The 13,624-nt window shown below is 34.6% G+C and overlaps 2 protein-coding genes across 15 annotated transcripts in view; one reads left to right on the forward strand and one right to left on the reverse strand.

Moving 5' to 3' along the window:
- Positions 1 to 10,384, forward strand: part of DNAI7 (dynein axonemal intermediate chain 7) — a 74,541-nt gene extending 64,157 nt beyond the window's left edge. For 9 of the 11 annotated variants that reach the window (XM_086713820.1, XM_086713825.1, XM_086713824.1 and 6 more), the window contains 4 exons: positions 559 to 773; positions 1,709 to 1,876; positions 3,257 to 3,370; positions 4,114 to 4,636. In XM_086713820.1, coding sequence (XP_086569946.1) covers positions 559 to 773; positions 1,709 to 1,876; positions 3,257 to 3,370; positions 4,114 to 4,392 — 776 coding nt within the window. In that variant the 3' untranslated portion in view covers positions 4,393 to 4,636. Of the gene's footprint in view, positions 1 to 558; positions 774 to 1,708; positions 1,877 to 3,256; positions 3,371 to 4,113; positions 4,637 to 9,594 lie in introns of those variants that run through there. The other 2 variants (XM_086713826.1, XM_086713828.1) reach the window with 2 other exon arrangements.
- The window catches only part of IRAG2 (inositol 1,4,5-triphosphate receptor associated 2), a 128,904-nt gene continuing 119,864 nt past the window's right edge, over positions 4,585 to 13,624 (reverse strand). For all 4 annotated transcript variants that reach the window (XM_086713834.1, XM_086713830.1, XM_086713831.1 and 1 more), the window contains 7 exons: positions 10,851 to 10,998; positions 9,961 to 10,004; positions 8,415 to 8,477; positions 8,253 to 8,299; positions 7,893 to 7,994; positions 5,954 to 6,061; positions 4,585 to 5,100 (listed from right to left, as the gene is read on the reverse strand). In XM_086713834.1, coding sequence (XP_086569960.1) covers positions 4,857 to 5,100; positions 5,954 to 6,061; positions 7,893 to 7,994; positions 8,253 to 8,299; positions 8,415 to 8,477; positions 9,961 to 10,004; positions 10,851 to 10,998 — 756 coding nt within the window. In that variant the 3' untranslated portion in view covers positions 4,585 to 4,856. The remainder of the gene's footprint in view (positions 5,101 to 5,953; positions 6,062 to 7,892; positions 7,995 to 8,252; positions 8,300 to 8,414; positions 8,478 to 9,960; positions 10,005 to 10,850; positions 10,999 to 13,624) is intronic.

Here is a 13,624-nt window from a genome sequence, read left to right on the forward strand (position 1 = left end):
TAACTATAAAATGGACAAGAAAGATCTTATGGGGAGGATAATAGTGTTGTTAACTGGATTGTGGTACTGGTTGCACAACTGGATGTATTTACTAAAAGTAATTATATGCTTACCACAAGTGAGTTGTTGTGTTTTGTTTTGTTTTAAATGAAGAGAGGTTCTCTGTAAGATTAAGTGCTCTATCGCTTCTCGGCCTTTTGGCTAAGATCAAGTGAAGATTAAGTGCTCTAGGAAGATAGAACTGCATGTGCTTAGAGGCTCAGAGGTATATGATATTGTTGAGAGAGAGGCAAAAAAAAAAGTGTAGCTAAAAACAAGTGAAGGAAGTACAAGGGATGAAGCCAGAAACATGGGTCTTCGTTCTGAAGGTGTTACATACCATGCTGAGGAGTTTGGACTTGATCCTGTAGACAAGAAGAAACTCCCAGAAAGTTGGCTTTTTGTAGAGATTCTATTCTAAATGTAAAAGATTTATACACATTTGCAGTTATTTGGGTGGTTTCGTTCATCTTCTTTTTGTGTAGAAAAAAATGAACCTGTGACTTTCTTATTGTGAAGGTAAACACTGGCAGACTGATGGCATCAGCAATGTCCTTTACCAATCAGAAGAAAGACTTATAACATTCAGCCTAGAAACTTTTGGCCCTGTTACCTTGATTCAAGATACTCATATTAACATGCCATTCCAGTCATGGGAACTCAGACCACTTGATGTGAATAAAGTACTTTTGACTGTGACTACGGTATTTACTGAGATACAAATACAAATTAAGGTAAGTCACAATTATAGTAAGTCATATGAAAGAGGTAAGCCTCTTTGAGGACAGCATGTCGAAGCAATCCATCATTGGTGATTTACATTTTGAAATGTCTTTTATAAATATATTTAAAATATACTTTGACCCATAATTTTTTAACCTTTTTTCCTAATGTTTAATTAAAGTTTATTTTGAGAGACAGGGAGAGAGAATCCCAAGCAGGCACTGTCAGCGCGGAGCTGGTCACAGGGCTCGAACCCATGACCTGAGCCTAAATCAAGAGTCAGTTGCTTAACTGACCGATCCACAATTTCTAAACAAAATAAAACAAAAATTCTAAATGAAATAGTAATTGGATCGGTAATAACATGTAATAAATGAGATGCAATTTTGAACCCTAAATTTAGTAGAAATAGACCAATTAATGAAGCTACAAGCCCGGTTGTAATATGACTTCGAGAGTTTTTGATCCACTCTCAAGAGACTTCTTCCTCAAAACTGGAAGAGAGAGATGTGAACTCTGTACACCTTCAAATTGCCACTTTGCAGACTTTAAAACCAGATAATTTTGCATTATGTTGTCTTATATGTGTAAAAAAAAAAAAAAGTATCCTTAAAAGTTGCAACATGAATAGCTATTGAATGGCTATTGTAATTCAATATGACCATCATCAGTGTTCTTAGATCATAACTTATAAGATGGGAGGACACCTGAGACGTTAGTCCCTCGATTGTTCAAATAAAGCCCAAAAAAGGTTGACCGATTGGGTGAGGTAATAAGGAGACTTTGTGGCGAAGCTCAGAGCTGGCTTAAAACATAGCTGTCCTGCATTCTTCTCAATGCAGAATGATATAGGGCTAAAAAACAAATGGTATAAAGAACGTCAAGTCTGGAAATGGAATAACGAAGTAATAATTCATAAAAGCTTCTTTCTTCTTCTTGAGATTAGGAAAACCTCTGCATGTTAGCATCAGTCAAAGTAGATAACAAGAAACACTCCTCTACTTTGGAAGGAAGATGGATGACTCCTATTTCTTGTATTCTTGCTTTGAAAGAAACTGGATTGAATATCTTTCCTACTGGACACTCTCATTTTTATGTTGCTATAAATCATAAGGTAAGAACAAATCTTTCCAGATTTAATGTAATGGACAGTTAGAATGTTAGCAAGTACTAAATTTTACGTAAATCTTAAGGTATGTTGCAGGTTTTCTATATCCACATGTACAGGATTATAGTTAGAAAGGAGGGAATAAAGGGCAAGACCAGAAACCCAGGGTTGTCTCAAGTGTAATAATCTTTCCCAAAAGAGTAAGCCTGTAGTATGATCTTCATATCACAAATGGAGCATTGTCCACAGCTGGCCAGTTCTGCATTTTGTATGTTTTCTTCCTTCTTCCAGGCTGGACATATGTAAGATTTCTTAAAACAGGAAATGACTCAACATTTGCCCAAACATGACAAATCAGGCAAAATTAAACGCACTGATACAGAACCCACTTCCTTCTGCTTCTTGGCAAAGGCTCCCCATCTGCATACTGCTTCATGTTACCCATTAGGCTTTAGTTAAATAAGATCCTTCCATGTTAAACTGTGTGCTCCTTGAGGATGGGGACTGCTTTTTCATCACCTAGCATTCTTCTAGCACTTCTAGATTTAATGTCTTCCTTAAATCGGTAGACATTTAATAAATAGGATATATAAACGAAGACAAGGTTCTAATCAGGAAAAATGTTTTAGGCAGAAGAGTTCTGTACTCAAGAACAGGTTTATCATATATCAGATATGACAATACAGGTAGACCTATAACATTGGAAAATGTGAGTACAGTGTACATATGTGCAAGAAAAAAACACCTTGGCTTTACGCACTCAGTTGCCACTCTACAAATGCTGAATGTAGTGTACTAGTCATTGCAGAATATCCAAGAATTTTTTTCCTAAACATTTATATTCTAGGCATTGTCATAGGTGCTTACGATCCATTAGTGAATAAAACAAAGGTCCCTGCCATTGTGGAGCTTACATTCTAGCAGAGGAAAGCAAAAATCATCTTACTTTTTATGTTTATAGTTTATCTAGTATGTCAAAAGGTGCTAAGTGCTACGGAAAAAAGTGCAGGTCAGGAATCATGGGGCTAGTGCAGCATACGATGGCAAACGGTGTTGGAGGAGGGGGCGCTCAATGAGAAGGTAAGATCTAAGCAAAACTTGAAGGTGGGGAATTAGGCCAAGTGAAAAAAGCAAAGGAAGAAGAAAAGGAGATGATAGATCATGGGGTGTATGTGACGGGACATCAGACCCCTTGTCAGTCATTGTTTGGACCTTGGTTTCTCTTCTGAAAGGCAACACCATTGCCTTGTCCTGACCGGGCGGTCATCTAATATTACATTTTAAATGGATTTTTCTGTACTGAGAAGCGACTGTAGGAGGCCACAGATGGAAGAGAGGCTTGTTGTGAAGCTCTATGACCAATTGTATTTGTTTTTATATTGACAGGAACCCTTGGTAGAAATTAAAGCTTATCGACAACTGGCCCTGCTAAGTTCTGCTTTTGCATTTGGTTGGAGCAAGTGGAATGTAGAATGTAGTTCAAAAAAAGTTATAGTTAAGGTAGAGTATGCAAAAACCCATAAAACTTTGTCCTCCAAAAGAAGATAAGGTACTCAAAAGCTAAATGAATGTAGGGCATAGTTTCTCCTCTTGAAAAGGTGAAAAAAATTAGCATCCAAAATAGTTTTCAAACTTCACTTTTATTTTGTCAAAAATATAAAGCCGAACTAGGTAAAGATCATGCCTTCATTGCCCAGTATGGTGTCAAACCCTCTTAACTTTAGGCTAATGTCCTTATCTCTCTTTACCTCAACACAAGAACAAATGGAAGCTTTTAATGTGAATATATCTATGATTCACAAACGTTTTCCTCAGAGATGGGTAGGCCTCCAGTTTAACTTTCTGGCACATTTACTGCCTGAGAACAAAGGTATCTTATCAAATTCTAAATGCTGACTGATGAATGTTCTAGCATAAGTGAGCCACCATATTTACTTGTGTATTTTGAATGTAAACTCCTTGAGGATAGCGTTTATTGTTGCAGTTGCTACTTGTTTGGTTTTCTTTCTGTTATATCCCCAGAACCTAGAATAATACCTGGCACATGATAGCTTTTCAACATTATCTCTGTTGAATGAATGAATACATTTTGATAAGGTCTATAAACACATGGTTTAAGAAATGGGACACTAAGAATGTTTCTTTTACATTAGGAAGTTGGGGGACTTAGTTCAAATTACACTCTGCTAAAATACCTAATAGAAGAACTATTAATGGATTTCTCTAATTTTCTTTTTCTTTAGCTGAGGGAACACCTTACTGAAGAAGAACCTGTTCAGGATCCTAACTGGACCCTTTTAATGTTTAGTGGTGACAGAGCACAGAGGCTCAAAATCAATGAAAACAGTGAAACATTCTCTGAAGCCCTTAAAGAAGAAACAGAGTTTCATTCTACTCTGTATCACCTGGTTAAGGATTTTGCTTCCAAAGAAGCAATGGAGAAAATTAGGAGCTCCAAATGCCAGTTTATTGATTCTGTATGCTATATGCTACTCTCGACGAGATTACTCAGCTACTCTTAATCCCCAATGGTAAATTTTGTTCAGTATGAAGAATCAAGCAGTTTGGAGAAAAAAATCAGGTTATTCAATAAAATGTAATGAGTTGATATATTTCCAGTAGGTTATTAAAATCTAGTCAGCATTTTATACTCAAATGTTATTTTTTAAAAAGTGGGGTTGTTTTTCCCATGAATACTTTCAGTTTTCACTGTATGAAGATTTGAATGGTTCTTTATTTCAATAAATTTTAACAAACAACATGTAAGATCGCCTCAAAAAGCTCATTAAAAGATCATAGGTAGGCTTCCTCCCCATTATATTTTATTTGGGAGGAAATCACAGAAAGAGGGAATGTAAAATATCTTGCGGTCCTTCTGAGACCCTCTGGTTCTATGCTATAATTTCCCAGCTAAAAATGACTAATTTACAAAGTTCAGATACTGAAACTTTAAAAATGAAGACACATACATTGAGATGTGCTCTGGTCACACTGGTGGTGGCCCATTGTGTTGGAGTCTAGTAAATGGCCATAAGATTTGTTCTAGAGACATCCAGGAGTCCCCATCTGGTGTGGGAGCAGCATCCACAGACTTCTGGAAAAATCGTCCTGTGAGGAAGCTCATCAGAGCTGCAAACAGTACAATGAATGCAACAGAAAGCCAGAGTGCCTTATTAGCTTTTCTGATGGAAGTCTTGAGATTTGTTGCCCAGGAAGCTATTGTGTCATAACTATAAGGAAAATACAAAGTCAGTATTTGGTAATAGCAACAATCTGTTATTAGAAACACTCCTTTTGCCAACAATACCAATCAAATCCTTGATCTGCCACCAACACTGCCTTGTAAGAAGCTACCTAATGTGACCTGCTGTCTTGGTTTGTACTACAATTTGCCCCCATCCCCACCCCTAATAATTTTTAGAATTAGAGAAATGATTTAGAGTTAAATAATGCCTGAGACAGACACCTAATTTTCAGATCATCACCATAGCATTTCTTAACTATTAACAAGAACATTTGAGTATTTATCTCATTCTTTCAATTGAGTAAGGCAACTTCTATTCCTACAGTAGAAACAAAAATGTTATTTTTGGGGTAGAGCATGATATGTGTGTATATACCTATGTCACATACTTCTCACCATACCCTGGACTTTTGCTATATTGAAATTTAAACTATTTTTAGAAACCCCCATAAGAAAAGATTATTATATCATAGGTCTTTGAAAATAGTTAACTGTGTTAGACACTACACTTAGCATTTTACATGTGCTAGTTATTTAATCATGACAACAAAACAATGCCACAGGTGCTACCATTATCATTCCTATCTTCTAGATAAAGAAACTGGTGTTCAATAATGGATGAACTTGCCTAGGTCATCTGACTCCAGGGCCAAGTTCCTAACACTGAACTCTTACACATGCAGGCATAATTCCTGTACACCATGCGAAATTTGTTTTTTTACCCTAAATTTAACAATTTGACAAGTCTTTTAGAACTTTGACTAAAATTAATACTGTTAACCCTGCCTTATCTTTCCCCATTCTACAAAAATGGTATCATGAGCAAGTAGACAACTTACATTGAAGAACCATCCCATTTTGATGGATTATTTCTCTTTTCAGAAAGACTTGGCTTTCTTGTCCTTTCTACTGTTTCTTCTCCAGATGGTTCTGAGTCATCTTTACTTCTGTAAATAAGTATTTTTAAAAATGTTTGAAACTATGGATAATGTACCAGATTATTTATAAAATATTGCTAGATTGTACTACTAAAGAGGCTTTAGATATATATTTTTCTAAAGCAAAACAACTAATTCTAAAATTCAAATCACTAAATTTATGTTTTTAACCATTTATAGGAATTTAATTTTTAAAACTTACTATATTTAGGAAAATGTTTGTTGTAGAAAGTTGAGATACTATCCAACACAAGGAGAAATTTACAAAGAACATGCAGAAATTAGTCAATTATCACCACTCATAATTAACCAGTGTTATTAATCTGTGATTTCTTTCCCTGTTTGTGTATATGTAATCATACTTTAAAAAACAAATGTGAATATTTCTTCCGTATTTTTTTATTCAATATGTAGTAAAATATTTTCTCCTTCTACCATATAATTAATCTATTAACAGTGGATTTTATGCTAAACTGGAGTAACATCAAAATGCCATTTCTTCTTTAAAAATCTTAATTTTGAAAGATTTTATAAATCTTTTTATAAAAATTTGTTTATAAAAATATGTTCAGTACAAAGCTAGCTACAATTAATATTTAACGAGCTGAGAAATAGTATGATTTTATTTGAAATACTTTCAATCCAATTGCTTTCTACAGAGGAGTTCCTTTAACCTGAACAAAACTTGTTTCATTATCATGTTCACTAAAAAGTTCCTAGTTAGATTTGAATTTTGAAATTAGAAGCTCATTAGGCCCTCACTGTTGCCAAAGGGAACTGTTTCTCAAAGTTTTTTTTTTTTCTTTTTTTCTTTTCTTGTTGGACTTGTATAGGGAATGTGTGTAGATGGTTTTAGTGTTTAAAGGAAACAAGGTCCAAATGCCTGGACTCTTGTTTCTCAAGATTTCAGTTTTTTTGTTTGCAAAGACTTCTCAGAAATCATACTGTACTAACAAAAAAACAAAAGATAGATTGTAATCTTTTGGAGAAAACTTGATTTTTTTCACCCAGGTAAGAAAACTCCATTACATTTGCTCTAAATCTGAAAAGAACTTTCAACATATGCAATAGACTCCCAGGATTATTTAAAAAACAAAAAAACTGAGGGTAGGCACTATGTCTTACTCTTCTTTATGCCCCTTAGGATCGAATGTAGTATATACCACAGAGTAGGCAGGCAACAAACATGTATAAAAAGAACATAAAGCCATTTCAGTCAGATCTCTACAGATGAGGAAACAGACCAAATAAGGTTAAATAGTTTGTCCAATGTTCACCCAGGACCTAGAGGCAGCATTTCTTCATGTCCCTTCTCCTCAGCTGTCTACCTTTTGCTATAGAAGATTTTATTTAACTTGCTACACAGACATATGGCAATATAGCATTTTACGTTTCCCCTACTGTTCATTTACACATATGATAGGGAAGGGAAGATAGATGTGTATATAATGCACATAATTTACATATGTGCCTATATGCTATACATACATATATATAATTCATGTTTTGTTTCATTTTTTAATCTAAGTAGATGGACATTGTACTTCTGTGGCTCTATACTGACCTTTCTCTCAGATGGCCAGATTACCTATACAGGAAAAAAATAATTTCACAATTCTGGCAAATTTAAGGGTCTTCTCTAACTCAAGACCTCAAACCTTAGGTACTAAAGAGTGAATGTATTTGCAAATAACATTTATAGAATGCTCTACAGTTTATAAAAGTCTTAATGAATTATCTTTTTGATGATGCAGCATCGATCTCATTTCCATAGAGTAAAAGTGATCCCCACTATTTCCCAGTTCACATCAGGTTAATAAACACACCAAGCTTCACCTACTTTAGTTCACATTTTTCTTCTTCAGCATCTGCCCAGGAATAGGTGCTAATAAATCGATGTAATGAGGGACGGTGTTCACTCTGCTTTGACCCCAAAATACGCCTAAATAAAGATGATTATAGCCACTTGTCAAATTAAATATATCCGTAGCCATTATCAATTTATAAGTACTATTTTTTGTTGGCATATTCACATTATGCTTCATTACAAAACTTCATGGTTATACACCTATTTTTATAATTATTGTGCATGTACTCTGTGTAAATCAAATGTTACTCTATTACTTATTGCAAACATTTACTTCAGTCAATTATAAAACAGGAGGTGGTTCCCAAAGGGCAACCATAAAATTACACTTACCAGCTGCTTGACCTCCTACTGAATCGGTCATTTTCCATCCCAGCCACCTTTAAAATTCAGAAATAATTTTAAAAATAATGAAATGTCAATTTAGTGAAGTTTATGTTTTGTTATATGAAAATTAATTTGCTTTTGGCTAAGAACACTTAAGAATTTGCTTACCATTCCTGCATTTCCTATATTTCTGGGCAAAGAGGCAATGGTCACTCTCCGAAGAGAAGATGGCTACCCGAAGAGGGCAAAAAGTACATTTAGAAAATTATCCGTATTTTATCATTGTATATATATAACACTAGTGGATATCCTTGTACCTACACATACCTGCACTTGGTCATTGCTGAGTTAAACAGTAGACATATTTTGTTATGGCCAAATTGCCTTCCAGAAATATTGTACCAATTTATATTCTACCTCCTCCCAACACCCGATGAGTATAATCAGATACGGCTTTTTGTTTCGGTTTCTAGTAACATTGAACATTTTTTTAATGTTTAATAGTCATGTATATATCTTCTCTGAGAACTATCTGTTCATGATTTTTGCCCATATTATTAATGATATTTCTGACAAATGTTTTTCATGGTTAATGCAGCCAAATCTGTCTTTTGCTGTAGTGTTTCTTTTATGCCTAGGTTTTCCCCAACTCAAGAGGTGATAAATATGTACCTATTTTCTAGCTTTTTTTTTTCGTGGTTTCACTTTTTCCATTTACCACATTTAAAGATGGGCATATTTTGATAAATTGATATATTTACATATCAGCATTGAGATTTGCAGAGGAAAATGTGATATACTACTATGTGGTTCTTAAAGTTTAAGTATAACTTCAGGAAATAAAAATGTAATATTAAATGTAGGAGATAGACTAAAGAAGCTTAAGGTGAATCCTTTTCTTAAACCACCATTCCTAATTTAATTGTATAGGTTAGTTGAATATTAAAAATATAAAATTACAGTCCAAGAAACTTGGGTTCTCACCATGGTCCTGCCACTACGTGATCATAACTAATCACTTAACTTATGTGAAAGTGATTTTCCTCATTTGTGAAAGAGATGTGGATGGAATGATTTTAAAGTCTCTTGCTCAAAAAAGTCTGTGAAATCCTGATTTTCAAACTGGCAAAAACTGCTGGTTGACTTTCAAGATCCCATTTTCCCCTTTTCACTTGGTGTAAAAAAACCTCCTTGAGTTTCTAGTTAGGCACAAAGACTCCAGAATTAAAAACGGGTTTTCCAGCCTCATTTTCAACCAAGAAACAAAAGGGAGATGTTATCTGGGATTTCTAGGAATTATCATGAGAGGGAGAGGGAATATCCATTTTTGCTTCTTCCTATTTCTTAGAATGTGACTCCATGAGGAGTTGGTGCCCCTGAACCGATGAAGCCATCCTAGACCTTAAGGTGGAAGCAAAGGGCTGCGGGTGATGAAGCAGCGAGAGGAGACTGGGCCTTTTGGATTTTGTGAAGCTTCTCTACCATTTTGGGACTGCTTATTTCCAACTCTGGTTTTATATGAAAGAGAAACTATCTGGTTTTCCTCCTGCTTTTGGAGAAACTTAATTGATGTACACATACAGTAAGTATAAAAGCATACATATATTCACACATAACTACATAAACAGACATATGATTTACATGTAAAGCCATGTTTCAAATAATATTTTAAAACCATCTCATCGGTAACATTTGATAGACAATTAGTAATTACCTTGGAGTTTAGAGAAGATGAGCGTCTTTTAATTTGGCAGTCATCTGAAAGGAAAAACACATTTGCACATTTTAGGAATTACATATGCAATTTTTTACAACAGTCTTAATTCTTTACAAAGAAGAGCAAAAGTCAGAAAATAAGACCCCAGAGACTACACAGCAATAAAAGTATCTGGTTATTATTTTGTGATTCACAACAATTGCCACTTTAATTGATGGAATGCAATCCTCTATGTCACTACAGATGTCCACAATGCTTACCCAGCACATAGGAGGCGCTAAGTAAATGTATGCTGAATAAATGAAACTACAGATCAGATTATCAAATGTGATTACTTTTTCTAGAAAAGGGAACAGATCATTAGAATAATTCTGTTCAGAAAGGTTCACACTATTTAAATTAAAACTTTATATAAACCTTATGTTTTAAGGTATTTTCCATGGTCTCAGATGTCTATTATCCAATCCATCAGCCAGCTTACTATGCCACAGTCATTCCTTCTTTGAGAAATACAAAACCATTGTTGATGAAAGTGGCTCATTTAACCTACTGTGTTTTATGTGTGGAGAAAAAGCCAATTCTAACATACCCTAAATAGGAGAACATTAGGTAAACTCGATGGGTTGTATTACATATATTCTTTCATGTCAGCAATCTAATTTAATGAATTTTTTGGTGTCATTACCAAAGAATCCTTCTGGTCTCTCAACCTGTTTTCTAAATAATATCTATAGCATTTGGGCTACATAAATAACAGGAATGAGTTATTCTTCTAACATAACCTTAACCTAAAGTTTTTATATCAAAGACATAATAGGAATTTGTAAGAGAGAATGAAAGAGGAGAATGCTAGAAAAACATAACTGATACTATTAAATTTTTATTACCTTCATCTTCAAGAGGATTAAAAGACCTTTCATTTTGCAGAAGAACCTGTTTCAGTTCTTCTAATTCAGCATGCTCTTTGGCATACATTCTCTTCAGGTTTTCTACATGCTGAATCATCACTTCAACTGCTTTACTAACTCGGCTTTCCTAGTAGGAAAAAAAAGAATAAATTTACAGTGAAAATACTATTCTTGATATCCAGTTAAAAAATGGTGATTAGGCACATGCATTTATCTTTACTCCATCCCTAAATTCCCCTAAAGTGACAATAAAGGCATTTTTTTAAAGAAGACATGAGTACACAAAGAAAAATAGAACAGAAGAAGATATAATATAATATAATGAAAGCTTGCTAGTAGTAGGACTAGTGATGAATGTCTAAGACCCGAAAAAGCTGAACTCTAAAAAAAAAAGGCAGTAAGCCTGCAAGCAACCTGCACTGCACCACAGAAAGCCATGCAAGCTCAGGATTTAAAGGTGCCTCTGAAATTAAACTTGAAGGTAGATATATAACAGAAGAAATGGTTGAAAATCTGCATAAAAAGTGATTAGATCCACAGATCTCCTTACTCAGACCAGCTGAGCAACTTCCCTTCATCACTTTGCCAAAAGACCACAAAGGTTGAATATTTAGAGAGAGAGAAACAGCCTGTGGATTGGGCAGTCACAGATAGTTGATGGTGAATGAATCATACAGAAAAGAAGAGATTAAGCAAAAGTCTGTATACATACTAAATAGTGAGATACCTAGCCTGATTTCTCCCTCCAACTTGCAAACACTGGCAGCCAGGCTTATACTCTCAAAGCAGGTGGTTGGAAGGTTTTCCTCTGAGGAATCTAACACAGCAAGATAAAAGTCTTAACATTACTGACATTAAGAATATCCCAATGAGACATCCTAGCTTGTGTGAAGCTCAGAGACAATGAGAACCTCCCCTGCCCAACATACACACAGCTCCCATTCAGCTATATAGTGGATCATCACTAATCAGAGAAAAGCCTCTAACCATGAAAGAGGAAAATCCGCACTAGAAAAGCAAGCTGGAGGAGATCAACTACCCAAAGTCTTTGAAGAAACTAGAAATACCGTCAGAGTTAAGATTAAGGGTTGCATCCATGAAATAAGAACAAGATCTTAAAAAGCTGCATGTTGAAAATAAAGTTTGGAGATTAAAAATATGACAAAAATACTTAAGAGCTTCAAGGTAAGGTTGAGGAAATATCCCCCCAAATGGAGCAAAAACACTAAAAAGTAGAAAAGAGATGAAAAAGGACCTGTTCAGGAGATCCAACAGGCAAAGAACAAGAACTCAAGAAAACATAGGAAAATTCCACAGAATGTAGAAAAAGGAAATAATTTTTTTAAAAAATCTCTAGAACTCAAGAACTTGCCAGCTTATATCCACCCAGGGCCTGTACATGAAAATAAACTCATACCAAAAAAAAGGACAGTAGGGAGAAGAGGATATCCTAAAATCTTCTGGAAAGTAAGCAAAGGCATAAACAAAAGCTCAAGAGTCAGAATGGCATCAAACTTTGACAGCAACACCAGAAATTAAGAAGGAAATGAAACAATGCAAGAAAAATTCTAAAGGAAATTATCTCTAACCTAGAATCTATCACCCAGCTAGACTATCAATTAAGTAGGAAAATAAAAACATTTTCAGTTATATAACGTCTCGAAAAGTTTAACTCTCAGGATTTTTTTTTAAATTGAAGTATAGATGACATACAATATTGTCATAATTTCAGGTGCATGATATAATGATTTGACAATTATGCATTATGCTTCATTCACCATCCTAAGTGTAGTTACCATCTGTCACCATACATTATTACAATTTATTGACTACATTCCCTATGCTGTACTTTTTATCCCTTAGAGCTTTAATAACTGTAGATTTTTACCCCTTTGTATATTCCTGCCTCCTTTGTTGTAGATTAATTGACCATATATACATGAGGGTTTATTTCTGGGTTCTCTATCCTATTCCACTGATGTATGTGTCTACTTTGGGGTAGTGCCATACTATTTTGACTGCTACAGCTTTGTAGTATATCTTGAAGTCTGGCAGTATGATACCTCTATCTTTGTTCTTCTTTCTGAAGATTGTTTTGGCTATTCAGGGTCTTTTGTGGCTCCTTATAAATTTCAGGATAATTTATTCTAGTTCTGTGAAAAATGCTGGTGGTATTTTGAAAGGAATTGCATTGAATCTATTGATTGCTTGAGGTAATATGGACATTTTAACAATATCAATTCTTTCAATCCATAAGCATGGACTGTCTTTCCATTTGTGTCACCTTCAATTTCTTTGTTTTATAGTCTTCAGAGTACAGGTCTTTCACTTCCTTGGTTAAATTTATTTCTAGATATATTATTATTATTGGTGCAATTGTAATAGGATTGTTTTCTCAATTTCTCTTTCTGCTACTTCATTTTCAGTGTATAGAAATACAAACAATTTCTGTATATTGGTTTCGTATCCTGCAACTTTACTGAAATTAATTATTAGTTCTAATAGTTTTTTGGTGGAGTCTTTAGGGTTTTCTAGATATAGTATCATGTCATCTGCAAATAGTGAGTTTTACTTCTTCCTTACCAATTTAGATGCCTTTTATTTCTTTTTCTTGCTAATTTTTGTGACCAGGACTTCCAGTACAATGTTGAAGTGGTGAGACTGGACATCCTGGTCTTATTCCTGATCTGAGAAGAAAATATTCCAGCTGTGTATGATGTTAGCTGTGGGTTTTTCATATATGACCTTTTTTA

Source organism: Puma concolor, chromosome B4 (genome assembly GCF_028749965.1).
Source record: "Puma concolor isolate L17-30 chromosome B4, mPumCon1.1.hap2, whole genome shotgun sequence".
Lineage (NCBI taxonomy): Eukaryota > Metazoa > Chordata > Mammalia > Carnivora > Felidae > Puma > Puma concolor.